At 45.0% G+C, this 26,498-nt stretch overlaps 1 protein-coding gene across 2 annotated transcripts in view; it reads left to right on the top strand.

Moving 5' to 3' along the window:
• The window catches only part of PCDH15 (protocadherin related 15), a 2,659,104-nt gene that overhangs the window by 1,781,041 nt on the left and 851,565 nt on the right, over window positions 1-26,498 (top strand). For both annotated transcript variants that reach the window (XM_073548247.1, XM_073548246.1), the window contains exon 20: window positions 4,373-4,681. In XM_073548247.1, the coding sequence (XP_073404348.1) occupies window positions 4,373-4,681 (309 nt within the window). The remainder of the gene's footprint in view (window positions 1-4,372; window positions 4,682-26,498) is intronic.

Below are 26,498 nucleotides of genomic sequence, written 5' to 3'. Positions count from 1 at the left end.
ACATATGCAGATCACTTTGTGCTAAGACTAAAGGTACCGTCACATTTAGCGATGCCCCAGCGATCCTGACAATGGTACGACCTGATCAGGATCGCTGGTGCATCGCTAAATGGCCGCTAGTGAGCTGACAAACAGGCAGATCTCACCAGCGACATAGCAGCGATCGGCGGTCATTACTTACCTGTCAGACGCGGCAATGAAGACGTCCTCCCGCCCGCGTCCACGCGTTGCTCGTCGGCACCAGCAGGAAGCCCAGCAGGAAGCAGCCGATGAGAAACGGCTCAAGACGTTCTCGCGTGATCAGCGATATCCAGCGGGGGAGCCGTCGGAGGTAAGTATCACACATAGCGATATCGCTAGCAATATTGCTGCTGCGTCACAAAATCGGTGACCCTTTAGCGATATCGCTAGCAGTCTCGCTTAGTGTGATGGGCCCTTTAGCCAGAAGTCTCTTTTATAATGTAGACTCATGAAGCCTCATTCTGATACTCCATAGACTTAAATTGTAAAAGGCACTTCCATTTTTCGCAAAGCACGGTGTGACCCAGAGAGTCTGTAGAGCGGTGACGTCACTGAGACGAGGAGCAGAACAACGTTTGATCCTAAATACGGTGGCGGTAGATGAGTACATAAACACATGCACACTACACAACATACACATATACACAGATTTAAAAAAATAATAATAATAATCTTACTGGCAGGGCTAATTTAAATCCATGCAAAAAGGCCTCATTTTGGACCCCAAGGATATACAAAAAGAGTAGAAAGTCCATCCGTGAGACTCGCAGAAGACAAGGAAAGTATATTTATTTTTCTCAACCAAAAGATCTCTCTGCTTAAAGCTAATGCATTTCCCCCAACTTCTCCATACACAGGACAACTTGATCCAGTTGAGCATTCCTATGTTATTCCTGTTACACTGTTAGACTCATTTGGCAGCATCTTATCTCTGCGGAGAATAAAGGTAATAAGCATTGGAAATCCAATATACTGAATCCTTCGCTCTCCTGACATCATATGTTACAAGAGGCCCCATGCACTTTAACCTGCCAGGGGAAGGTACAAGGAAACAAGGAAAATCTAATGAAATAATAATGGATGTGTGGGGACATTTACCTTGGACATTGATGACAACAGACTAATTGGTAACATGATAAATTAAGGGAACATTGAAAACAGCAATGATTAAGTCAATATAGCGAGTCTTAAAAGGCTGAATTTATTATTAATCAAATAAAATGGTGCAGTGGATTTAGAAAAAGCAAGAAGAGGGTGCATATCACAATGTATAAATATAAAAATGTATATACAAACATATAAAGAAGACCAGCTGCTAGGTACAATACATATATATATATATATATATATGGTTTAATCTACATATAATAAAGTGTAACAGACTGAATAACAATTAAATGTAAAGGGAAAGGGTATTCTTGCATTTAACTACAGCCAGTCAGCATATACTCAAGATGAATGTAAAGAAAATGGACTGAATACATACTTAAATGGCAAAAGGAACTCCTCTGGGATGCGCCCACCCCAATGCGCGTTTTGACAGTGCCTTCATCAGGGAGTTTAACCTGTCTGCCTATTGCAATGATATTGGTGGATTTGGCCAACTATAGTCTATTGTGCATGGGGTTCTAAAACTTTGCCTTACTTGATATACTGTAGCTACTTCCTGAAAAGCAAATCTGCTTGCAGTATCGCATCTACTGTCCATTATGTAAGTGGTAAAGTTTGTAGGCATGGCGGCAACTGAGCCATGCAATTATAGTGTCTTAGAAAAGGATATACACTTGGCAGCCATCCACTATCTGAGAATATCTACACAGATCCCATATATTTGCACTTGTACCAAATTTATGAGCTTTATTTAAAAGGCAATAATCTGATTATCTTCATTTCATAGGTTTCTTTTAAAGTGAATCTAACAGCTTTTATGTAGTTCCTGATCCATGGACAGCTCATATCTGATAGCAGCTGCATGATTTCAGCCATGTGTAACAACCCTGCTGGCATCACTGCATGGCCTCCCATCCCCCACACACCAACTTACTCACTGCTCCAGGCCTTGCTGTGATTTCTGTCTGCTGCCAGCTCCATGTTCTGTGCTGCTTGTCTCCTATCTGCTCTGTGCATGTTTCCTGGCTGTGTGCATAGGGGGGCGGCACCAGAACTCTCTGGTTCTTATGGAGTCAGGATGCACCTGTCTAATGTGTCCCTGACCAATTACCAAGAGCCCTCTAGTATTTAGGGCAGCTCCACCCAGTGGAACCTTGCCTGTGCAATGTATTAACTCAGTTAGTGTCTTGCTACTGAGCAGCCAGGTCTTGCTCTGTGTTCCTCCTTCTCTGGAGGCTTTACTCCTAGCTTTGCTTGGTACTTCTCTGTCTGCCCTCCAGGAAGCAGAATATCCTGGTTTATGTGTCTTTGCTCTTGCCTTGCTTTGTACCTGTGTATACTCTGGTCCCTGTGTCCTTGGCCCTGTCTCATACTGTTGCCGTCTGAAATCTGTCCTACCTTTGTCTGTCTGTCTCCTTGTCTTTGGCTTCTTTCCCTGCTGTGTCTTTCTTTGGGTTCTCCCTGTCTGCTTGTGCTCCACCCTCTTGCAACTCTGCCTGCTCTGTACTCTTTAGGCTCTGCCTTTGCTCAATACTCCTGCAGTTCTGCTTGGTTCTGGTTCTGCTTCTGCTTCTGCAGAACCTCTTGCTGCTCTGCTACTCTTGCCCGCTGTCTTGAGGCTCTGCTAATGCTCTTCTCTCTTGCGATTCTGCCTGTTCTGTACTCTTTAGGCCCTGCCTTTGCTCCGTACTCTTGTGGTTCTGCTTAGTTCTGTTTCTGCTGCTGAAGAAACTCTTGCTGCTCTGCTAGTCTTCTATGCAGCCTTGCGGTTTTCCTCCTGTGTGAACAGGCCCAAACCTGTTTTATCATACTCCACTCTTTCCTGTCAGTACCAGTACCTGCTCCTCCTGTGTGAACAGGCCCAAACCTGTTCCGTCATACTCCACTCTTTCCTGTGAGTACCCGTACCTGCTCCTCCTGTGTGAACAGGCCCCCAAACCTGTTCTGTCATACTCCACTCTTTCCTGTCTGTACCAGTGCTAGCACCTGCTGTGTGAACAGGTCTCTACCTGTTCCTTCATACACTACACCTGCCTGCCCGGTGCCTGCCTGCTCCATGCCTCAGCTATGCCTACCTGCTCCATGTCTCAGCCATACCTACCTGCTCCATGTCTCAGCCATACCTACCTGCCCTGTGTCTCAGCCATGCCTACCTGCCCTGTGTCTCAGCCATTCCCACCTGCCCTGTATCTCAGCCGTGCCCCCCTGCCTGTGTCTCAGCATTGCCTACCTGCCCTCTGTCTCAGCCGTGCCTACCTGCCAGTGTCTCAGCCTTACCTGCCTGCTTGTGTCTCTGCCTTACCTGCCTGCCAGTGTCTCAGCTGTGCCACTGTCTCCCCAATTGGGATCAGCAGCCACAGCCAGACACCACCCTGGAGTGGCACCTGGCAGCTGCCTGCCACACAAGCCTGACCTCACCATCAGAGGCTCCAGTGAAAACCAAGGCAGCTGTACTAGTGACGCCCCTTTCAGGGTAGTTGGGTTTGTGGCACAGTGGGGCCACCACCCCCTGGCTCACACCCACCAGTCAGGGCGTGAGCATGACACCATGTAAGTTTGACTCTATCTTTATTCAGTATTTTAGAGAAGAACATAGTTTAAAAGCTGCCAAGGACTAAGCTGCATGAGAGACTAGTTGGGCAGGTGGGTCCCAAGTGGCTTCTTTATTCTCCCTCTACCTGAGACCTTCCATTCCAAGGCAGGGGGCTGGGAGAAGCTGTAGGGAACCCACCTAGTCTTCCACATGGCTTGATCCCCTGCTGCTTTTAAACTATATTTTTCATTGAAGCACCACTGTGCTTCATAGTCAAACATACTTAGCTAAAATCATGCAGCCAGAGTCAGATATGGATGGGGCACCATGTATTGCTGGACATTTGACAGCATTTTTATTGTTACCATGAAGCATTTATTTTTGGCTAAAAATCACTTTTTTTTCATTTTTCTCATTTACATGTTTGGCTTTAATAGACTCTTGATTTAATTGCACATTGCTGTCCGCTGAATGATTTAACTGCAAATTCATCAGTGAGGTCGACCTATACAGACATAAGACATATACATTTTACAAAAGAAATGAGTCTATTAGTTTGTTTCCACTACAAGTTTCATTCCCTCAGCAAGCATATTGTACATTACCCATTACGTATGATAGAAAATTGCAGTAATACCGCATTGAGTATTCTACAGCAGTGTTACAGTGAATTTCATTATTAACCTTATTTTATCTTTGTCCATGTAGGCAACAGATCCTGATGAAGGAGTCAATGGTCAAGTTCGTTACAGCCTGGCAAACCTCAATAATGTTTTCCGGATCACATCCAATGGCAGTATTTTTACATCTGTAAAGCTGGACAGGGAAACAAGAGATTATTATGAACTCATTGTAGTTGCAACAGATGGAGCCCCCACTGACCCTCGCCGCTCTACAATAACACTGGCTATATACGTTATTGATATTGATGACAATAGCCCTGTCTTTACAAATGCCCCATATGCGGTGTCTGTAGCGGAGAACATGTTGCCAGGAACTGTTTTTCTACAAGTTCAGGTAAGTTCTGGAGCTTATAAGAACATAATAACTATACATCGCTGCTCCATTATTTATTCTCTTTTATTTGAATCTTGCTATATATTCTACCGTAAATATGATTGTGTTATTACTGAATTACCATTGGCAACACTTCAATATTACTACAACAAGTATCCATCATATTAGGGAACTGAGCTTGATGAATCATAAAGGACAGTCAGAATATCTCCAAATGGTTACCTAAGTGTATTAGCAAAATTATGGCGAATGCTTACAAATGCATTTTAAATCCTTCAAGACCGATGATGTATATTTATTTTACATCATCAGCAGTGTCCCTGCCTTCGGTGCTGAGGCCGCATCTTTCCCTACCATTGATCGTTGATTTAATCAGCCATCAATTACATTTAACATCCGCAGGTGGATCCAAAATCCATCCGCTACCGTTAAAAAGTAAAATGCCATTGTCAATCACTGACAGTAGCAAGAAACAAGGACAGACAGGAAGTGTAAATCTAGAAGTTGGAAAAAGAGCATATAATATGGTGATACCCTTTTGTGGGAGAGTAGGAGAGTGCTGGTTATGTTCATCTTATGGAGTTGTGACAGGCACAACTCCTTTGTAAGCATGAAGAAAAATAGCTGCAGCTGCCCTGTGACTGGTGGATAAATCCTCCAGGAGATATTGCATCCAGTTGGATGAACATGTAGGTGGGCTGTGCTGCTGGAGTACTGTAAATCTTCAGAAATGATGATGAGGAAAAGGCTTTTTATTCACATGTTTCAATGCTGCACCATCTTGTTTTTCAAGTAAAAAAACAAATGTCCACAGGCAGGAAGCGCAGATAGGAAATGGGTCATTAATCCCACCCAACGGCATTCCTGTCACATGACCACCACTTCTGCATATTTCACCCACTCTTGATTTTGGCTTACATACCAAGCTCACCAAACACTGAATGTGTGCATATGACTTTACATTCATATGGATAGTTTTGATCCAGAACTCTGTACAAAATGCCTGTTTTTTTTATCAGACATCTCTAATGAATAGCTTCAGAAAAATAATTTGCAATACTCTGTCAGAAAATGTTTATGCTTATGCAATTATGTGCAATTGTGATGGTTTTGATAGCATTTCACAATGTTGTGTCAAATTTGTATATTGAGAATTTAGAGTATTTAACCCCTTTACCCCCAAGGGTGGTTTGCATGTTAATGACCGAGCCAGTTTTAACAATTCTGACCACTGTCCTTTTATGAAGTAATAACTCTGAAACGCTTCCATGAATCTCACTGATTCTGACACTGTTTTCTCATGACATATTGTACTTCATGTTATTGGTAAAATTTCATTCAAATAACTTGGGTTTATTTGTGAAAAAAACAGAAATTTGGTGGAAATTTTGAAAATTTTGCAATTTTCCAACTTTGAATTTTTATGCCCATAAATCACAGAGATATGGCACGCAAAAATCTTGATAACTAACATTTCACATATGTTTACTTTACATCAGCACAATTTTTGAACCAAAATTTTTTTTGTTAGGAAGTTATAAGGGTTAAAAGATAACCAGCGATTTCTCATTTTTGCAACACCATTTTATTTTTACGGACCACTTCACATTTGAATTGACTTTAAGGGGTCTATATGATAGAAAATACCCAAAAGTGACATGATTCTAAAAATGGCACCCCTCAAAGTGCTCAAAACCACATTCAAGAAGTTTATTAACCCTTCAGGTGCTTCACAGGAATTTTTTGAATGTTTAAAAAAAATGAACATTTAACTTTTTTCACAAAAAAATTACTTCAGGTCCAATTTTCTTGTTTTACCAAGGGCAACAGGAGAAATTGGACTGCAAAAGTTATTGCGCAATTTGTCCTGAGTATGCTGATACCTGATATGTGGGGGGAACCACTGATTCGGCGCATGGCAGAGCTCAGAAGGGAAGGAGCGCCATTTGACTTTTTCAATGCAAAATTGGCTGGAATTCAGATCGGATGCTATGTCACATTTGGAGAGACCCTGATGTACCTAAACAGTGGAAACCCCCCACAAGTGACCCCATTTTGAAAACTAGACCCCCCAAGGAACTTATCTTGATATGTGGTGAGAAATTTGAACCCACAAGGGCTTCACAGAAGTTTATAACGTACAGCCGTACAATTAAAAAATCATATTTTTTCCAAAAAAAGGATCTTTTCACCCCAATTTTTAAATTCCCAAGGGTAACAGGACCCTAAAAGTTATTGTGCAATTTGTCCTGAGTATGCTGATACCCCATATGTGGGTATAAACGACTATTTGGGCGCATGGCAGAGCTCAGAAGGGAAGAAGCGCCATTTGACTATTTTGACTGGAATTGAGATCGGACACCATGTCGCTTTTGGAAAGCCTCTAATGTGCCAAAACAGTGGAAACTCCCCACAAATGACACCATTTTGGAAACTAGGCCCCCCAAGGAACTTATCTAGATGTGTAGTGAGAACTTTGAACCTCCCAGGGCTTCACAGAAGTTTATAACGTACAGTCGTAAAATTAAAAAATTACATTTTTTCCAAAAAAATGATCTTTTCACCCCCAATTTTTATTTTCCCAAGGGTAACAGGACCCTAAAAGTTATTGTGCAATTTGTCCTGAGTATGCTGATACCCCACATGTGGGGGCAAACCACTATTTGGGCGCATGGCAGAGCTCGGAAGGGAAGCAGCTCCATTTGACTTTTTTGGCTGGAATTGGGATTGGACGCCATGCCGCGTTTGGAAAGCCCTTGATGTGCCTAAACAGTGGAAACCTCCCACAAGTGACCCCGTTTTGGAAACTAGACCCCCTAAGGAACTTATCTAGATGTGTGGTGAGCACTTTGAACCCCCCAGTGCTTCACAGAAGTTTATAATGCTCGGGCGTGAAAATAAAAAAATCATATTTTTTCCACACACATGATCATTTAGTCCCCAATTTTTTTATTTTTCCCAAGGGTAACAGGAGAAATTGGACTGCAAACGTTATTGTGCAATTTGTTCTGAGTACGCTGATACCTGATATGTGGGGGGAACCACTGATTCAGCACATGGCAAAGCTCAAAAGGGAAGGAGCACCGTTTGACTTTTTTACTGCAAAATTGGCTGGAATTCAGATCGGACGCCATGTCACGTTTGGAGAGACCCTGATGTGCCTAAACAGTGGAAACCCCCCACAAGTGGCCCAATTTTGAAAACTAGACCCCCCAAGGAACTTGTCTTGATATGTGGTGAGAACTTTGAAGCCACAAGGGCTTCACAGAAGTTTATAACGTACAGCCGTACAATTAAAAAAATCATATTTTTTCCATAAAAGGATCTTTTCACCCCTAATTTTTAAACTCCCAAGGGTAACAGGACCCTAAAAGTTATTGTGCAATTTGTCCTGAGTATGCTGACCCATATGTGGGTATAAACAACTATTTGGGCGCATGGCAGAGCTCGGAAGGGAAGCAGCGCCATTTGACTTTTTTGGCTGGAATTGAGATAGGACACCATGTCGCGTTTGGAAAGCCTCTAATGTGCCAAAACAGTGGAAACCCCCCACAAATGACACCATTTTGGAAACTAGACCCCCAAGGAACTTATCTAGATGTGTGGTGAGAACTTTGAACCTCCCAGGGCTTCACAGAAGTTTATAACGTACAGTCATAAAATTAAAAAATCAAATTTTTTTTTAAAAAAATGATCTTTTCACCCCAAATTTTTATTTTCCCAAGGGTAACAGGACCCTAAAAGTTATTGTGCAATTTGTCCTGAGTACGATGATACCCCACATGTGGGGGTAAACCACTATTTGGGTGCATGGCAGAGCTCGGAAGGGAAGCAGCGCCATTTGACTTTTTTGGCTGGAATTGGGATTGGACGCCATGCCGCGTTTGGAAAGCCCCTGATGTGCCTAAACAGTGGAAACCTCCCACAAGTGACCCCATTTTGAAACTAGACCCCCTAAGGAACTTATCTAGATGTGTGGTGAGCACTTTGAACCCCCCAGTGCTTCACAGAAGTTTATAATGCTTGGGCGTGAAAATAAAAAAATCACATTTTTTCCACAAACATGATATTTTAGTCCCCAATTTTTTATTTTCCCAAGGGTAACAGGAGAAATTGGACCCCAGAAGTTGTTGTACAATTTGTCCTGAGTATGCTGATACCCAATATGTGGGAGAAAACTACTGTATGGGCACACGTCCGGGCTCGGAAGGGAAGTAGTGACGTTTTGGAATGCAGACTTTGATTGCATGGTCTGCGAGTGTCATGTTGCATTTGGAGAGCTCCTAATGTACCTAAACAGTGGAAACTCCCCACAATGACCCCATTTTGGAAACTAGACCCTCTAAGGAACTTATCTAGATGTGTGGTGAGCACTTTGAACCCCCCAGTGCTTCACAGAAGTTTTTAACACCCGGGCGTGAAAATAAAGAAATCATATTTGTTCCTTAAACATAAGCTTTTAGTCCCCAAATCTTTTATTTTCCTAACGGTAACAGGAGAAATTGGACCCCAAAAGTTGTTGTCAAATTTTTCCTGAGTATGCTGATACCCCATATATGGTAGAAAACTACTGCATGGGCACACGTCGGGGCTCGGAAGGGATGTAGTGACGTTTTGGAAAGCAGCTTTGATGGAATGGTCTGCGGGTGTCATGTCGCGTTTGGAGAGCCTCTGATGTGCCTAAACTGTTGAAACTCCCCACAAGTGACCGCATTTTGGAAACTAGACCCCCCATGGAAATTATCTAGATGTGTGGTGAGCACTTTGAATCCCCAAGTGCTTCACAGAAGTTTATAACGCCCGGGTGTGAAAATAAAAAAATCATTTTTTTTTCCACAAAATGATATTTTTGCCCCCAATTTTTTTATTTTTCCAAGGGCAACAGGAGAAATTGGACCCCAAATGTTGTTTTGCAATTTGTCCAGAGTAGGCTGATACCCCATATGTGGGGGTAAAACACTGTTTGGGTGCATGGCAGAGCTTGGAAGGGAAGGAGCACCATTTGACTTTTTCAACGCAGAATTGGCTGGAATTGAGATCAGACACCATGTTGTGTTTGGAGAGCACCTGATGTGCCCAAACAGTGGAAACCCCCTAATTCTAACTCCAACCCTAACCCCAACACTCCCCTAACCCTAATCTCAGCCCTAACCCTAACCCTAGCCCTACCCCTAACCCTAATGTGAAAATGGAAATAAATAATTTTTTTTTAATTTTATTATTTTTCCCTAACTAAGGGGGTGATAACAGAGGGTTTGATTTACTATTTATGGTGGGTTTTTATTTTTGGCAGCTGTCACATGCTAAAAGACGCTTTTTTTTGTAAAAATAGTTTCTGCATCACTACATTTTGAAAGCTATAATTTTTCCATATTTTGACCCACCGAGTCCTGTGAGGTCTTATTTTTTGTGGGACGAGTTGATGTTTTTATTGGTACCATTTTTGGACACATGACATTTTTTGGTCACTTTTTAATCCAATTTTTGGGACGCAGAATGAACAAAAACCAGCGCTTCATGAATTTCTTTTGGGGGGGGTGCGTTTTCACCGTTCCGCGTGCGGTAAAATTGATAAGGCGGTTTTATTCTTCAACTCAGTGCAGTTACAGCGATACCTCATTTATGTCATTTTTTATGTTTTGGCGCTTTTATGCAATGAAAACAATTTTATATAAATAATTATTACTTTTACATCGCTTTACTCTGCGAGCTATAACTTTTTTATTTTTTCGCTGATGACACTGTCTGGCAGCTCATTTTTTCCAGGACAAGATGACGTTTTCTGTGGTACCATGGATATTTATATGCGTCTTTTTGTTTGCGCGTTATTGCACTTTTTGTTCAGCGGTATGATGATAAAGCATTATTTTTTGCTTTGTTTTTTATTTGTATTTTTTAAGGGGTTTGCTAAAGGGGTTAACTAATGGGACATTTTTATAGGGCGGGTCATTACGGACACGACGATTCCAAATATGTGTACTTTTATTTTTTTTTTTATTTAAAAAAAATGAATTTATTAGAGAATATTTTTTTTTAACTTATTTGGCGATTTTTTATAAATTATTTTTACACTTTTTTTAACTTTATTATACTGCCCCAGGTGGGACATCACTGTCATGTGACAGATCGCTGATCTGTCACATCATAGATCGCTGTGACAGATCAGCGATCTGTCACAAGCATTGAAGCAGACTTCCTCTTGCCTGCACTTTGCAGGCAGTGAGGAAGCCGCCTCTCTGCAGGCCCCCGAAGGTCCCCGTCACCATATTAGATCCGGAGACCTGCAGGGAAGGAGGCTCCCGCAGCGCTGCACATCGCGTTGCTGTGAGGGTCGCAGGGAAGCATGGAGGGAGCCCCCTCCCTTCCGATGCTTCCCTAAACCCCCAGTACACTGTGATTGTGTTTGATCGCAGTGTGCCAGGGATTAACATGCCGGGGGCAGTCCGTGACCGCCCCTGACACATAGTACCAGATGTCAACTGTGATAATCAGCTGACATCCGGCCGCGATCAGCGGCGCTCCCCACGGGGGGTACCTCTGATCGCTTAGACGTACTATCCCGTCCCCAGTCATAGGGGCCCGGGTACCATGGATGGGATAGTATGTCTAATGTCAGGAAGGGGTTAACCAAATTCACATAAAGATAAAGGTGGACAATTTATGTGCAAACACCCTTGTCAGACAAATTACACATTTGTTTTTGCAAATTAATTGCCATAAGTAATAAAATTCTTGCTCACTACAAATACCACTAGAGGGAGTTTATGAAAATACTGCATGGGACTTATCCATTATTCTCAATAATATAATATTATACAGTTAATCCCTGTTAATATTGATTTCATGCAACCAAAACTTTATTCTTTTAAAGGTTTATTTGGGAATATAAAGTTCAATTTAAAGAGGAAAAATGTAATTATAAATACATTCCTAAATCTATTTATTTATCAAATCACACTCTTTTCCTATGAAAGTAATAATTGTAGTACATTAAAATGTTCATTGTTTTGTTACATTGAAAGAAACCTGTACTAGAATGTTAAAGAACCAAAGTCTATCAGGGGTTCTGAGGTAAGAGGAGGCTGCTCAAACTTCTGTCTGTCCTGTCTTTCTGATCTAACACTGGAAATACCAGGAGCACGGAGGTAAGATGAGGCTACTCACACTACTGTCCACACTGTCAATCTGATCTAATGTAGTAGTTACTAGAGGGTGTATGTAAGAAGACGATGCTTACACTACTGTCCACCCTGTATATCTTAACGAATACTGGATATATCAGGAGTGCTAAGGTAAGAAATTCAGAAGAGACTGCTTAAACCACTGTCAACCCTGTCTTTCTAATCTAATACTGGTGAAACCAGAAGTGCAGAGGTAAGAAGAGATACTCAAACTTCTGTCCACCCTGTATATGTATTGTAATATTGGAGATTCCAGGCTGGCTGAAGGAAGAAGAGACTGCTTAAACTACTGTCCTTCTGATCAAATACTGGGGATCCTGGGATGTTCAGTTCAAAAGAGGATTCTAACATTGTTGTCCATTCTGTCAGAATAATGAGAAGCTGCTGTACCTGAAAATAACTTTCAATAGATAATAACAATAGGAGACCTTCTTACTGCTCATGATTAAATGCATATACTACTGGAGAGACCAGGAGCACTAAGGTAAGAAGAGGCTGCTCACACTGCTGTTCACCCTGTTTATCTAATCAGATACTGGAGATATCAGGAGTAGTGATGAGCAAGTATACTCGTTGCTCGGGTTTTCCCAAGCATGCTCGGGAGTCCTCCGAGTATTTTGGCGTGCTCGGAGATTTAGTTTGTGTTAACGTAGCTGCAGGATTTGTGGCTGCTGGACAGGCTGAATACATATGAGGAATGCCTGTGTATTCAGGCTCTCTAGCAGCTGCAAATCAAGTAGCTGCTTCGACACAAACTAAATCTCCGAGCACGCCAAAATTATCGGAGGACACCCGAGCATGCTCAGGAAAATCCGAGCAACGAGTATACTCGCTCATCACTAATCAGGAGTGCTGAGGTAAGAGGAGGCTATTCAAACTTCTGTCCACCCTGTCTACTTGATCTAATACTGGAAATTACAGAATTGCTGAGGTAAGAAGAAACTGCTCACACTGTTGTCCACTATCTTTCTGATTGAATACTGGACATAATGGGGTGTTCAGGTCAAAAGAGAATTATCTGAAAAATGAGCAGCTGCTGTGCCCTGAAAGCTTGAAATAGATTATCACAATAGCAGACCTTCTTACTGCTCATGATGAAATGCATCTAATACTGGAGAGACCATGAGCATTGAGGTAAGAAGAAGCTGCTCACATTGCTTTCCACCTTGTTTATCTAATCTGATACTGGAGATACTAAGAGTGCTGAGACAAGCAGAGGCTGCTCATACTGCTGTCCACCCTGTCTAGCTGAGCTAGTACTGGAGATTACAGAATTCCTGAAGTAAGAAGAAACTGCTCACACTGTTGTCTACTGTTTTTCTGATTAAATAGGGAACATACCAAGGTGCTCAGATCAAAAGAGGATTATCACACTTTTGTTCATGGTGTCTGAATAATGAACAGCTGAAAAGATAGCTTGTCTTGGATTATCACAGTAGTGGAGATTCCTACTGCTCATGATTAAAGGCTTCTGACCTATTTGTAATGCACTAAATTGATTACCTTCCTAGAGAAATTATTTTTTTAATTTAAGATATTTATTTATAATGACATTTTTCTCTTTATAGTTCTCTTTTTATTTTCTGAGAATATATTTAGCTACTTAACAATGTAAATTGGGCCGCTGAATAGATTGAACTTTAAAATAAGTTGTAATTAGAGATGGGAGAACCTGAACAGTAAAGTTCGGCGTCCGAACCGAGCACCTACTGTTCGGGCACGGACATCGAACACGGATTTCACCAGGAAGTCCGTATTACTGTTCAGGTTCAGCTGCCTCAACAGTGTTTGTTGCACTCTCATGTGGAAGGCAACGTGGAAAACAATGCTTTTGATCGGCGGTGAAATCATCCCCGCTGGTCAGAGAACCGCGGTTCCCACACTGTCAAAAGACAGCGTGAATGCTCAGCCATGATCAGAGGTATAAACTTTACCCCTGGTCACTGGTGTTGGCTGATGGGACTACTGATCCCATCATCCGACACATGCTGCTAATTACAGTGAGAGCAGTATAAGAGAATGAGAGTATTCATCAGCCACTCCTGCGCTGTAAATACATAATTAAAAAAACAGCATTGGTTCCCCTGTACTTTTGCTAACCAGCCAGACAAAACTAACAGGTGGGGGCTGCAACCATCAGCTGTCAGATTCAGCAAGACTAGTTATCAAGAATAGAGTGGTCCCCTTGCTGGTTTTTTTTTTAATTATTTAGATAAATATATAAAAAAGTAGCGTTGGGTCCCCCTCATTTTTGACAACCAGCCTTGCTAAAGCAGACAACTGCTAGAGGGGATATCACCAAGGTCACCATAGTTCAACCCAGCTGGGAACAGAGCCTCAGTGACTGAACGTAATCTTAATGACATCACCACTGGTCTCTGAGGCTGCACTCACAGCAGCTCATTTATCAGTGATTCTCAGCCTGGACGGTCGAATCTTGGCATCGTTCAGGTTGAAAACTGTTTATCCCCCAGACATGGATTATATCATGGGATATAACAATGGACAGGTATGGTATATTTTTTATTTTAGTTTTATTACAGGAGATTAAAGGCTTCAGTGGAATTAGGTGAGGTCGTAAGTATGGTTTTATTAAGATTATTAAATGAGTCTTTGTTATTCTTTAATTTAACAGACTTTATTCTGGTTGTGTCTTTATTTACCATACAACTATAGGATTAGTCGTGGATAGGTGTCTTATAGATGCCTCTCCATTACTAAGCCATGGGCTTGATGTCACCTTCCAATAAAAAGGTGACATCAAACCCACAAATATGACCCTTACAAGACAAGGGGGAAGAGCCAGGCAAAGTGCCAGTATTGGTGCATCTAACAGATGTTCCTTTTCTGGGCAACTGCGAGCTGCTATTTTTAGGCTGGGGGGCAATATCCATGACCCCTTACTAGCCTGAGAACACCATCCCAAGTTGCCTACTTTAGCAAGGCTGGTTGTAAAAATGGGAAGACGCAGTTTTTTTTTAAAAAAAATTATATAAATAATCAAAAAAACTGAGTGAGGACCCCTCTATTCTTGATAACTAGCATTGCTAAAGCTGGCAGCTGAAGGTTGCATCTCACAGTTGTGAGTTTTGTCTGGCTGGTTAGCAAAAATACAGGGGAACCCACACCGTTTTTCAAATTATTTATTTACAGCACAGGAGGGGCTAATGAATACTCCCATCTGCCGCTTCTGCTCCCACTGTAATTAGCAGCAACAGGTGTCAGATGATGAGATCAGCAGTCCCATCAGCTGACACCAGTGACCGGAGGTAAGCTTTATACCTCCGATCACAGGTGAGATCTCACGCTGTCTTTTGACAGTGTGGGAACAGTGGCTCTCTGTCCAGTGGGGAGGATTTCACCACCGATCAGCAGCAGTGTTTGCCACGCTGTCATGCACATGACAATGTGGCAAATGTTGGATGTTCCGGCCCCTCCATTCAAGTTAATGGGGTCAGGGTGCGGGTTTGGGTTCAGTTCTGGCATCTGAACCCAAACTTTTTGTTACATGTTCGGCCGAACCTGTCAGACCCGAACATCCAGGTTTCCGCCCATTTGTAGTTGTAATTAAAGATGAATATGTACTTTATGGCTACATAATCACTAGCCTAATGATACAGTGTACCTCTCATTTCACGTAAAACCATTATTTCAAGCATAGTCTTGTTGCCCTTACCTACCAAGCTGTCATGATCCATGCTGGATCAGGACATATAAAAAGCACAGGTAACCTTTTTTTTCCTAAGCTGTGCTTGGGGTTGATTTTTGCCCCCGATGGCCATTAGGTTTATTGCACTGTGGTGTCGTTTGTTCTAAGTTTGCCCCCGGTGGTGGTGAGCGTCATTGCACTCTAGTTTCTTTAGTTAAGTGCACATGTTTATTATGCAGGTGTGATTGCTGGCTCTGCTATAAAAGAGTCACAGGTGTTGCAATCAGTGTTGGTGATAGTGTTCATTTCAACCATCCTTGGTGGAGGAAGGAGCTGGAGAGCGTTCCTTGCAGCACTGTCTTAGGCTGGTTTGAAAGAAGTCATATGGGATTTCCTTGTAGCTCTGACAGAGCTTGGTGGCAGCGATTCAGGAGGAGAGCTGCATGCTGGTGGTTGACTCTGTTGCCAGGGACAAGTGCAATAGAGTAAAGCTAAGTGATGTCTCCCTGTTTGTGTTTTTCCTTAGTGTGTATTAGTACAGCGGTAGGGCCAGTGCATGCGCCACCCAGTTCCCTAGCAAGAGATAGGTGTAGGGTGTGCTAGGGTGACAGTTTCCTGATTGGCGCTCGGCGTGGAACCAGCATAGGGAACGTTAGGAGCGTTAGGGACACTGACTCAGGGGTAGAGTTGAGCGAAACGGGTCGAAAAAATTCAAAAGTCGCCGACTTTTGGCAAAGTCGGGTTTCATGAAACGAAACCCGACCCTAGGATGAGGTCGGCCACGAGGTCGGCGACTTACGCACCAAAGTCGCGTTTCAAAAGTTTGTTTTGCGCTCTTTTTCAGCCAATCAGGATCCACGGACACTGTGGGCAACATGATGACCTAGGCACGGGTCACCACCATCTTTCAGAAGGGCATGCAAGTGATTGGCTTGCTTTGGTGGGCGTCACAGGGGGTATAAAAGGGCGTGCACGCAGACCGCCAACTTACTTCTGCCGATCTTAGTATAGGGAGAGGTTGCTGCTGATTCTGTAGGGAGAGCGTTAGGCAGGGAAGAAGACAAAAAAACTGCTTCTGCTGCTAGCGATTTGGCCTGCACAACACACAAGTCACTGTGTGTGCAGAGCAAGGGGAGGCTATATTGTGGTGTATCAGTGGTGTTGGTTGTTGGGCTGCCTTTTAAGGCTTCCTGACACGCTGGCATTGCTGTTTACCCACTGCTCCGCAAACTGCTTTTTTAAAAGCAATCCAATCTCCCTTATCCTCTAGTCACTTTTGTCACAGCTGTGCCATCGAGCCTGACACATAGCGCTCAGATATCAGTGGGCCTCACACAATCCACAAGTGTCCAGTGTCCAAAAGTGTGCGCAGAGATTCAAAATCTCCATTATCCTCTCGTCACTTTGGTCACAGGCAGCTGTGCCATCGAGCCTGTCACATAGCGCTCAGATATCAGTGGGCCTCACACAATCCACAAGTGTCCAGTGTCCAAAAGTGTGTGCAGAGATTCAAAATCTCCATTAAATTCTCGTCACTTTGGTCACAGGTAGCTGTGCCATCGAGCCTGTCACATAGCGCTCAGATATCAGTGGGCCTCACACAATCCACAAGTGTCCAGTGTCCAAAAGTGTGCGCAGAGATTCAAAATCTCCATTATCCTCTCGTCACTTTGGTCACAGGCAGCTGTGCCATCGAGCGTGTCACATAGCGCTCAGATATCAGTGGGCCTCACACAATCCACAAGTGTCCAGTGTCCAAAAGTGTGCGCAGAGATTCAAAATCTCCATTATCCTCTCGTCACTTTTGTCACAGGCAGCTGTGCCATCGAGCCTGTCACATAGCGCTCAGATATCAGTGGGCCTCACACAATCCACAAGTGTCCAGTGTCCAAAAGTGTGCGCAGAGATTCAAAATCTCCATTATCCTCTTGTCACTTTGGTCACAGCTGTGCCATCGAGCCTGTCACATAGCGCTCAGATATCAGTGGGCCTCACACAATCCACAAGTGTCCAGTGTCCAAAAGTGTGCGCAGAGATTCAAAATCTCCATTATCCTCTCGTCACTTTTGTCACAGGCAGCTGTGCCATCGAGCCTGTCACATAGCGCTCAGATATCAGTGGGCCTCACACAATCCACAAGTGTCCAGTGTCCAAAAGTGTGCACAGAGATTCAAAATCTCCATTATCCTCTCGTCACTTTGGTCACAGCTGTGCCATCGAGCCTGTCACATAGCGCTCAGATATCAGTGGGCCTCACACAATCCACAAGTGTCCAGTGTCCAAAAGTGTGCTCAGAGATTCAAAATCTCCATTATCCTCTCGTCACTTTGGTCACAGGCAGCTGTGCCATTGAGCGTGTCACATAGCGCTCAGATATCAGTGGGCCTCACACAATCCACAAGTGTCCAGTGTCCAAAAGTGTGCGCAGAGATTCAAAATCTCCATTATCCTCTCGTCGCTTTGGTCACAGGCAGCTGTGCCATCGAGCGTGTCACATAGTGCTCAGATATCAGTGGGCCTCACACAATCCACAAGTGTCCAGTGTCCAAAAGTGCGCGCAGAGATTCAAAATCTCCATTATCCTCTCGTCACTTTGGTCACAGGCAGCTGTGCCATCGAGCCTGTCACATAGCGCTCAGATATCAGTGGGCCTCACACAATCCAAAAGTGTCCACTGTCCACAAGTGTGTGCAGAAATTCTAAATCTCCCCTGTCCTATAGACACCTTGTACCTTGTTTTACATTACTATATAGTTTGCTGGATTTTGTCTACATTTCTACCAAAAATGAGGAAGGCTGGTGGAAGAGGCCGTGGAATTGGGCGGGGGTTGGCAGCTGGTAATGATGGTGTTGGTGGTGGATCTGATGGTAGTGGCAAGAGCAAAATAGGACCGAATGCAGGAGGTGCTGACCCTGCGTCATCGTCTGGCTACATAAGGCCTCGAACGCTTAGTTTTCTAGGAGTTGGCAAACCGCTTTTAAAGGCAGAGCATAAGGAAAAAGTTTTGTCTTACATTGCTGACTCAGCCTCCAGCTCTATCGCCTCTTCTTCTTCAGTTGTAAAAAGTAAAAGCACTGAGTCGTCATTGGAGGCTCATGTTCATGAACCACACCTTTCCTTGTGTCCTTCACCCCAACCAAGATTGAAGGATGACGCAGGCCATACTACTGATTACTCCATGGAGCTGTTTTCACATACCATGCCTGGATTATCAAGTGAAACGGTGAATTACCCAGGCCAAGATGAATCTGACATGGAGTGCACTGATGCACAGCCGCTGATGGATGATTCTGCTGGTACATTCACTCAGAGCACTACATTGTCCTCGCAGTGTACAGAGCCAGATTTTGACCCTGATGAGACTCAGGTGCCCCTTCCCGCACACTATACCACCATACACGGTGACACAGAGAAAGGTGCACATGACATAGAAGAGGAGGTGATGGATGACCCAGTTGTTGACCCAGATTGGCATCCATTGGGGGAAGAGGGTGCTGCTTCCAATAGCTCAGATGAGGAGCATCCACAGCAGACATCGACATCGCAACAGTTGTTATCTGGCAGGCCCGGAGCACTCCAAAGACAGGTTCCAAACATCAAAAGAGTTGCTGGACAGCTTGTCCAGAGGGTCAAAAGATCACAGCGTGCTAGGCCGCAAAATGTCTGCCAAAGTAGGAAGAGTGCAGTGTGGCACTTTTTTGAACAAAATCCTCATGATCAGGCCAAGGTTATCTGTAAGAAGTGCGCAAAGACCTTTAGCCGAGGGAAAAATCTGAAAAATTTGAATACCAGTTGCATGCTTAGACATTTAACCAGCATGCACTTGCAAGCGTGGACACAACACCAAACCTCAAGTGCCACATGTGCAACTGATCACAACGAAGGTAGTCAGCAACGCTACATTGTTTCCCCCACTGTATGCCCACCGGTTAGCACAGCAGCAAATGTTGAGGTGTCATTGCAAGACCACAGCAGTCAGGGAATCCCACTGTTATATCAACGAAAGACTGATTCTAGGCCATCAGAAAGAACACCAACTCCATCACCATCATCAACCCTCTCTCAGTCCGCCCTGTCCACCGCTACTTCCACCATATGCAGCTCTCAAGTCCAGCTCACCCTCCCAGACACTATGAGTAGGTCAAGAAAGTACTCAGTCTCTCATCCGCGTACACTGGGTTTGAACGCCCACATTGCCAAACTAATCTCGTTTGAGATGATGCCCTTTCGGTTGGTGGAAAGCACAGCTTTCCGCGAACTCATGGCCTATGCAGTACCACGCTATGACCTACCCAGTCGCCACTTCTTCTCTCGCAAAGCCATCCCAGCCCTCCACCATCATGTGAAAGACCGCATTGTCCATGCACTCAAGCAGTCAGTGAGCGGAAAGGTGCACCTCACAACTGATGCATGGTCCAGTCAGAATGGCCAGGGCCGTTACGTGTCCATCACTGCGCACTGGGTTAATGTGGTGGATGCAGGGTCCACAGGGGACAGCGGTGGTGGGACAGTGCTGCCTAGCCCACGGTATAGGAAACAGTTGGCTGTAGGCGTTCGACCCTCCTCTTCCTCCTCCTCCTCCTCCTCCAGAAGCGAAAGCTCGTCCACAGAGCGCAGTCGTACGAGCACTCCATCTGCAGCTGCCACTGTTGCACACGAGGTGTCCCCCTATCGAGCAGCTAGTGGAAAGCGTCAGCAGGCTGTGTTGCAGATGATGTGTTTGGGCGACAGACACACTGCCGAGGTGCTGGCCGAGTACTTGAAGCGACAAACTGAGTCATGGCTGGGCAGTGTACATCTTGAGGCAGGCAAGGTAGTTAGTGATAACGGCCGTAATTTTGTGGCAGCCATAGCCCTTTCAAAACTCAGCCACATACCTTGCTTGGCTCACACCTTGAACCTGGTGGTGCAGTGCTTCCTCAAAAATTATCCGGAGTTAACAGCCCTGCTCCAGAAGGTGCGAAGACTGTGCGCGCACATCCGCCGGTCGCCTGTACACTCCGTTCGTATGCAGAAGCTGCAGCGATTGCTCCACCTTCCCAACCACCGCCTCATTATCGACATTGCAACAAGGTGGAACTCCACCCTGCACATGGTGGAGCGGCTGTGCGAGCAGAGGCAGGCCATAATGCATTTGTGGGAGGATACACGGCCAGGCACTTTGAGAGCAGACATGGAGTTGACAGGCGTGCAGTGGTCGAAGCTGAAAGAGCTTTGTAAAGTCCTTCAGTGTTTTGAGGAATGCACACGGCTGGTAAGCGCAGACGACGCCATCCTAAGCATGAGCATCCCACTTATGCGTCTGCTCATGCAAACTTTGAACCACCTTAAGGAGCAGGCGTCTGCAGCCAATGTTGATGAGGAGGAAGAGGAGGAGGGAATCCTTGATGACATTCAGCCATTGTCTGCTCAGGGACCTCTCCTGGACGAGGTGGAGGAAGAAGAGGAGGAGGAGGAGGATGATGGGGATGATTACTTAGGGGAGGAGGATGCATCTCGTGGGGCAAGTGAAAATGTTGGCGTGGCAAGGTCTGGTACAGGGTTTGTGCGTGACTGGAGGGATGTGGATTTGCCAGAAAATGCTCCTCCACCCAGCACTCGCAGTGCATCATTGACACCGGGAACATTGGCCCACATGTCAGATTATGCCTTGCGGATCCTAAAAAGGGACCCCCGCATTGCCAAAATGATGAACGATGACGACTACTGGTTGGCCAGCATCCTGGATCCACGCTATAAAGGCAAATTACAAAACATCATGCCACAGGAGAACCTTGACCTAATATTGGCTAATAAACAAACAACTCTAGTAAATCGGTTGCTTGAGGCATTCCCAGCACACAGCAGCGGTGATGGTTCTCACACGAGCCGTACGGGCCGGGGGCAGCTTGGCAGAGGTGTTCGTGGTGCACACAGCAGAAGTGGCGTTGGAGACAGGGGTTTCATGACAATGTTGTGGACTGATTTTTCAAATACCGCTCACACAACTGGTAATACTGCATCGATGGAAAGTGACAGGAGACAGCAGTTGTCAACTATGGTTACAAACTACTTTTCCTCCCATATCGATGTTCTCCCACACAGGTCATTCCCCTTTGACTATTGGGCCGCTAAACTGGACACCTGGCCTGAATTGGCCCAATATGCCTTACAGGAGCTCGCTTGCCCAGCTGCAAGTGTGCTATCGGAAAGAGTCTTCAGTGCAGCTGGATCAATCCTGACAGAAAAAAGGACCCGTCTGTCAACCCAAAATGTGGATGATCTAACCTTCATTAAAATGAACCACGCATGGGTTTCCAAGGATTTTGTCCCACCTTCCCCTGATGACACATAGGGTGACAGAAAAATGGCTTGCTTTGGCCACTTCTTCCTGGTACTTCACCTATTTCGCCTTTTGCATCAGCTGAATGTCCAACATCAACATATGCCACTTTCTAAAACTCCCTAACTGTGCTGCCTCCCCCCCCATGGCCGGGGTCACCACCTAACGCACGACACCGTACGAGTGCCGTTGCCCTGGACAGGTGGGTAGGCCGACTCTTGGGCGCGGGCACTGGCACAGGGTCCCTCATAGTGCAATCAAGTGTCTCTGACGGTGGTGGTGCACACCCGCCGTCAGACACACCGCTGTACTATGAGGGGCCCAGTGCCAGTACCGACGCCCACGAGTGGGCCCCCCTTGCTTGGGCAGGGCCCCAGCATTTGCAATGTTTACCTCTCCCTGCTCCTCCGCTGTGTAATCTGGGCCGTCAAATCCATACTGTGCCTGACACCGTCTGAGCCTGCCTCCTGAGACATATATTTTGAATGTGTACGCTATCCATACATGTTATCCAGGGATACGGTACCCTTTCTAACCTTTGTGCAATCACGTGCAATCCATACTGGGCCTAACACCGTCTGAGCCTGCCTCCTGAGACATATATTTTGAATGTGTACGCTATCCATACATGTTATCCGGGGATACGGTACCCTTTCTAACCTTTGTGCAATCACGTGCAATCCATACTGTGCCTGACACCGTCTGAGCCTGCCTCCTGAGACATATATTTTGAATGTGTACGCTATCCATACATGTTATCCAGGGATACGGTACCCTTTCTAACCTTTGTGCAATCACGTGCAATCCATACTGGGCCTAACACCGTCTGAGCCTGACTCCTGAGACATATATTTTGAATGTGTACGCTATCCATACATGTTATCCGGGGATACGGTACCCTTTCTAACCTTTGTGCAATCACGTGCAATCCATACTGTGCCTGACACCGTCTGAGCCTGCCTCCTGAGACATATATTTTGAATGTGTACGCTATCCATACATGTTATCCAGGGATACGGTACCCTTTCTAACCTTTGTGCAATCACGTGCAATCCATACTGGGCCTAACACCGTCTGAGCCTGCCTCCTGAGACATATATTTTGAATGTGTACGCTATCCATACATGTTATCCGGGGATACGGTACCCTTTCTAACCTTTGTGCAATCACGTGCAATCCACACTGGGCCTGACACCGTCTGAGCCTGCCTCCTGAGACATATATTTTGAATATGTACGCTATCCATACATGTTATCCGGGGATACGGTACCCTTTCTAACCTTTGTGCAATCACGTGCAATCCATACTGGGCCTAACACCGTCTGAGCCTGCCTCCTGAGACACATATTTTGAATGTGTACGCTATCCATACATGTTATCCGGGGATACGGTACCCTTTCTAATCTTTGTGCAATCACGTGCAATCCATACTGGGCCTAACACCGTCTGAGCCTGCCTCCTGAGACATATATTTTGAATTTGTACGCTATCCATACATGTTATCTGGGGATACGGCACCCTTTCTAACCTTTGTGCAATCACGTGCAATCCATACTGTGCCTGACACCGTCTGAGCCTGCCTCCTGAGACATATATTTTGAATGTGTACGCTATCCATACATGTTATCCAGGGATACGGTACCCTTTCTAACCTTTGAGCAATCACGTGCAATCCATACTGGGCCTAACACCGTCTGAGCCTGCCTCCTGAGACATATATTTTGAATGTGTACGCTATCCATACATGTTATCCGGGGATACGGTACCCTTTCTAACCTTTGTGCAATCACGTGCAATCCATACTGTGCCTGACACCGTCTGAGCCTGCCTCCTGAGACATATATTTTGAATGTGTACGCTATCCATACATGTTATCCAGGGATACGGTACCCTTTCTAACCTTTGTGCAATCACGTGCAATCCATACTGGGCCTAACACCGTCTGAGCCTGCCTCCTGAGACATATATTTTGAATGTGTACGTTTTCATACATGTTATCCAGGGATACGGTACCCTTTCTAACCTTTGTGCAATCACGTGCAATCCATACTGGGCCTAACACCGTCTGAGCCTGCCTCCTGAGACATATATTTTGAATGTGTACGCTATCCATACATGTTATCCGGGGATACGGTACCCTTTCTAACCTTTGTGCAATCACGTGCAATCCATACTGGGCCTAGCACCATCTGAGCCTGCCTCCTGAGACATATATTTTGAATGTGTACGCTATCCATACATGTTATCCGGGGATACGGTACCCTTTCTAACCTTTGTGCAATCACGTGCAATCCATACTGGGCCTAACACCGTCTGAGCCTGCCTCCTGAGACATATATTTTGAATGTGTACGCTATCCATACATGTTATCCGGGGATACGGTACCCTTTCTAACCTTTGTGCAATCACGTGCAATCCATACTGGGCCTAACACCGTCTGAGCCTGCCTCCTGAGACATATATTTTGAATGTGTACGCTATCCATACATGCTCTCCGGGGATACGGTACCCTTTCTAACCTTTGTGCAATCACGTGCAATCCATACTGTGCCTGACACCGTCTGAGCCTGCCTCCTGAGACATATATTTTGAATGTGTACGCTATCCATACATGTTATCCAGGGATACGGTACCCTTTCTAACCTTTGTGCAATCACGTGCAATCCATACTGGGCCTGACACCGTCTGAGCTTGCCTCCTGAGACATATATTTTGAATGTGTACGCTATCCATACATGTTATCCGGGGATACGGTACCCTTTCTAACCTTTGTGCAATCACGTGCAATCCATACTGGGCCTAACACCGTCTGAACCTGACTCCTGAGACATATATTTTGAATGTGTACGCTATCCATACATGTTATCCGGGGATACGGTACCCTTTCTAACCTTTGTGCAATCACGTGCAATCCATACTGGGCCTAACACCGTCTGAGCCTGCCTCCTAAGACATATATTTTGAATGTGTACGCTATCCATACATGTTATCCGGGGATACAGTACCCTTTCTAACCTTTGTGCAATCACGTGCAATCCATACTGGGCCTAACACCGTCTGAGCCTGCCTCCTGAGACATATATTTTGAATGTGTACGCTATCCATACATGTTATCCGGGGATACGGTACCCTTTCTAACCTTTGTGCAATCACGTGCAATCCATACTGGGCCTAACACCGTCTGAGCCTGCCTCCTGAGACATATATTTTGAATGTGTACGCTATCCATACATGTTATCCGGTGATACGGTACCCTTTCTAACCTTTGTGCAATCACGTGCAATCCATACTGGGCCTAACACCGTCTGAGCCTGCCTCCTGAGACATATATTTTGAATGTGTACGCTATCCATACATGTTATCCAGGGATACGGTACCCTTTCTAACCTTTGTGCAATCACGTGCAATCCATACTGGGCCTAACACCGTCTGAGCCTGCCTCCTGAGACATATATTTTGAATGTGTACGCTTTCCATACATGTTATCCAGGGATACGGTACCCTTTCTAACCTTTGTGCAATCACGTGCAATCCATACTGGGCCTAACACCGTCTGAGCCTGCCTCCTGAGACATATATTTTGAATGTGTACGCTATCCATACATGTTATCCGGGGATACGGTACCCTTTCTAACCTTTGTGCAATCACGTGCAATCCATACTGGGCCTAGCACCATCTGAGCCTGCCTCCTGAGACATATATTTTGAATGTGTACGCTATCCATACATGTTATCCGGGGATACGGTACCCTTTCTAACCTTTGTGCAATCACGTGCAATCCATACTGGGCCTAACACCATCTGAGCCTGCCTCCTGAGACATATATTTTGAATGTGTACGCTATCCATACATGTTATCCGGGGATACGGTACCCTTTCTAACCTTTGTGCAATCACGTGCAATCCATACTGGGCCTAACACCGTCTGAGCCTGCCTCCTGAGACATATATTTTGAATGTGTACGCTATCCATACATGCTATCCGGGGATACGGTACCCTTTCTAACCTTTGTGCAATCACGTGCAATCCATACTGTGCCTGTCACCGTCTGAGCCAGCCTCCTGAGACATATATTTTGAATGTGTACGCTATCCATACATGTTATCCAGGGATACGGTACCCTTTCTAACCTTTGTGCAATCACGTGCAATCCATACTGGGCCTGACACCGTCTGAGCTTGCCTCCTGAGACATATATTTTGAATGTGTACGCTATCCATACATGTTATCCGGGGATACGGTACCCTTTCTAACCTTTGTGCAATCACGTGCAATCCATACTGGGCCTAACACCGTCTGAGCCTGACTCCTGAGACATATATTTTGAATGTGTACGCTGTCCATACATGTTATCCGGGGATACGGTACCCTTTCTAACCTTTGTGCAATCACGTGCAATCCATACTGGGCCTAACACCGTCTGAGCCTGCCTCCTAAGACATATATTTTGAATGTTTACGCTATCCATACATGTTATCCGGGGATACAGTACCCTTTCTAACCTTTGTGCAATCACGTGCAATCCATACTGGGCCTAACACCGTCTGAGCCTGCCTCCTGAGACATATATTTTGAATGTGTACGCTATCCATACATGTTATCCGGGGATACGGTACCCTTTCTAACCTTTGTGCAATCACGTGCAATCCATACTGGGCCTAAC

Source organism: Dendrobates tinctorius, unplaced genomic scaffold (genome assembly GCF_039654945.1).
Source record: "Dendrobates tinctorius isolate UK_male_01 unplaced genomic scaffold, ASM3965494v1 ptg000156l, whole genome shotgun sequence".
In the NCBI taxonomy this organism is placed as follows: domain Eukaryota; kingdom Metazoa; phylum Chordata; class Amphibia; order Anura; family Dendrobatidae; genus Dendrobates; species Dendrobates tinctorius.
Note: the sequence above shows the minus strand (reverse complement) of the source record. Positions and strands in the feature narration are given on the sequence as shown.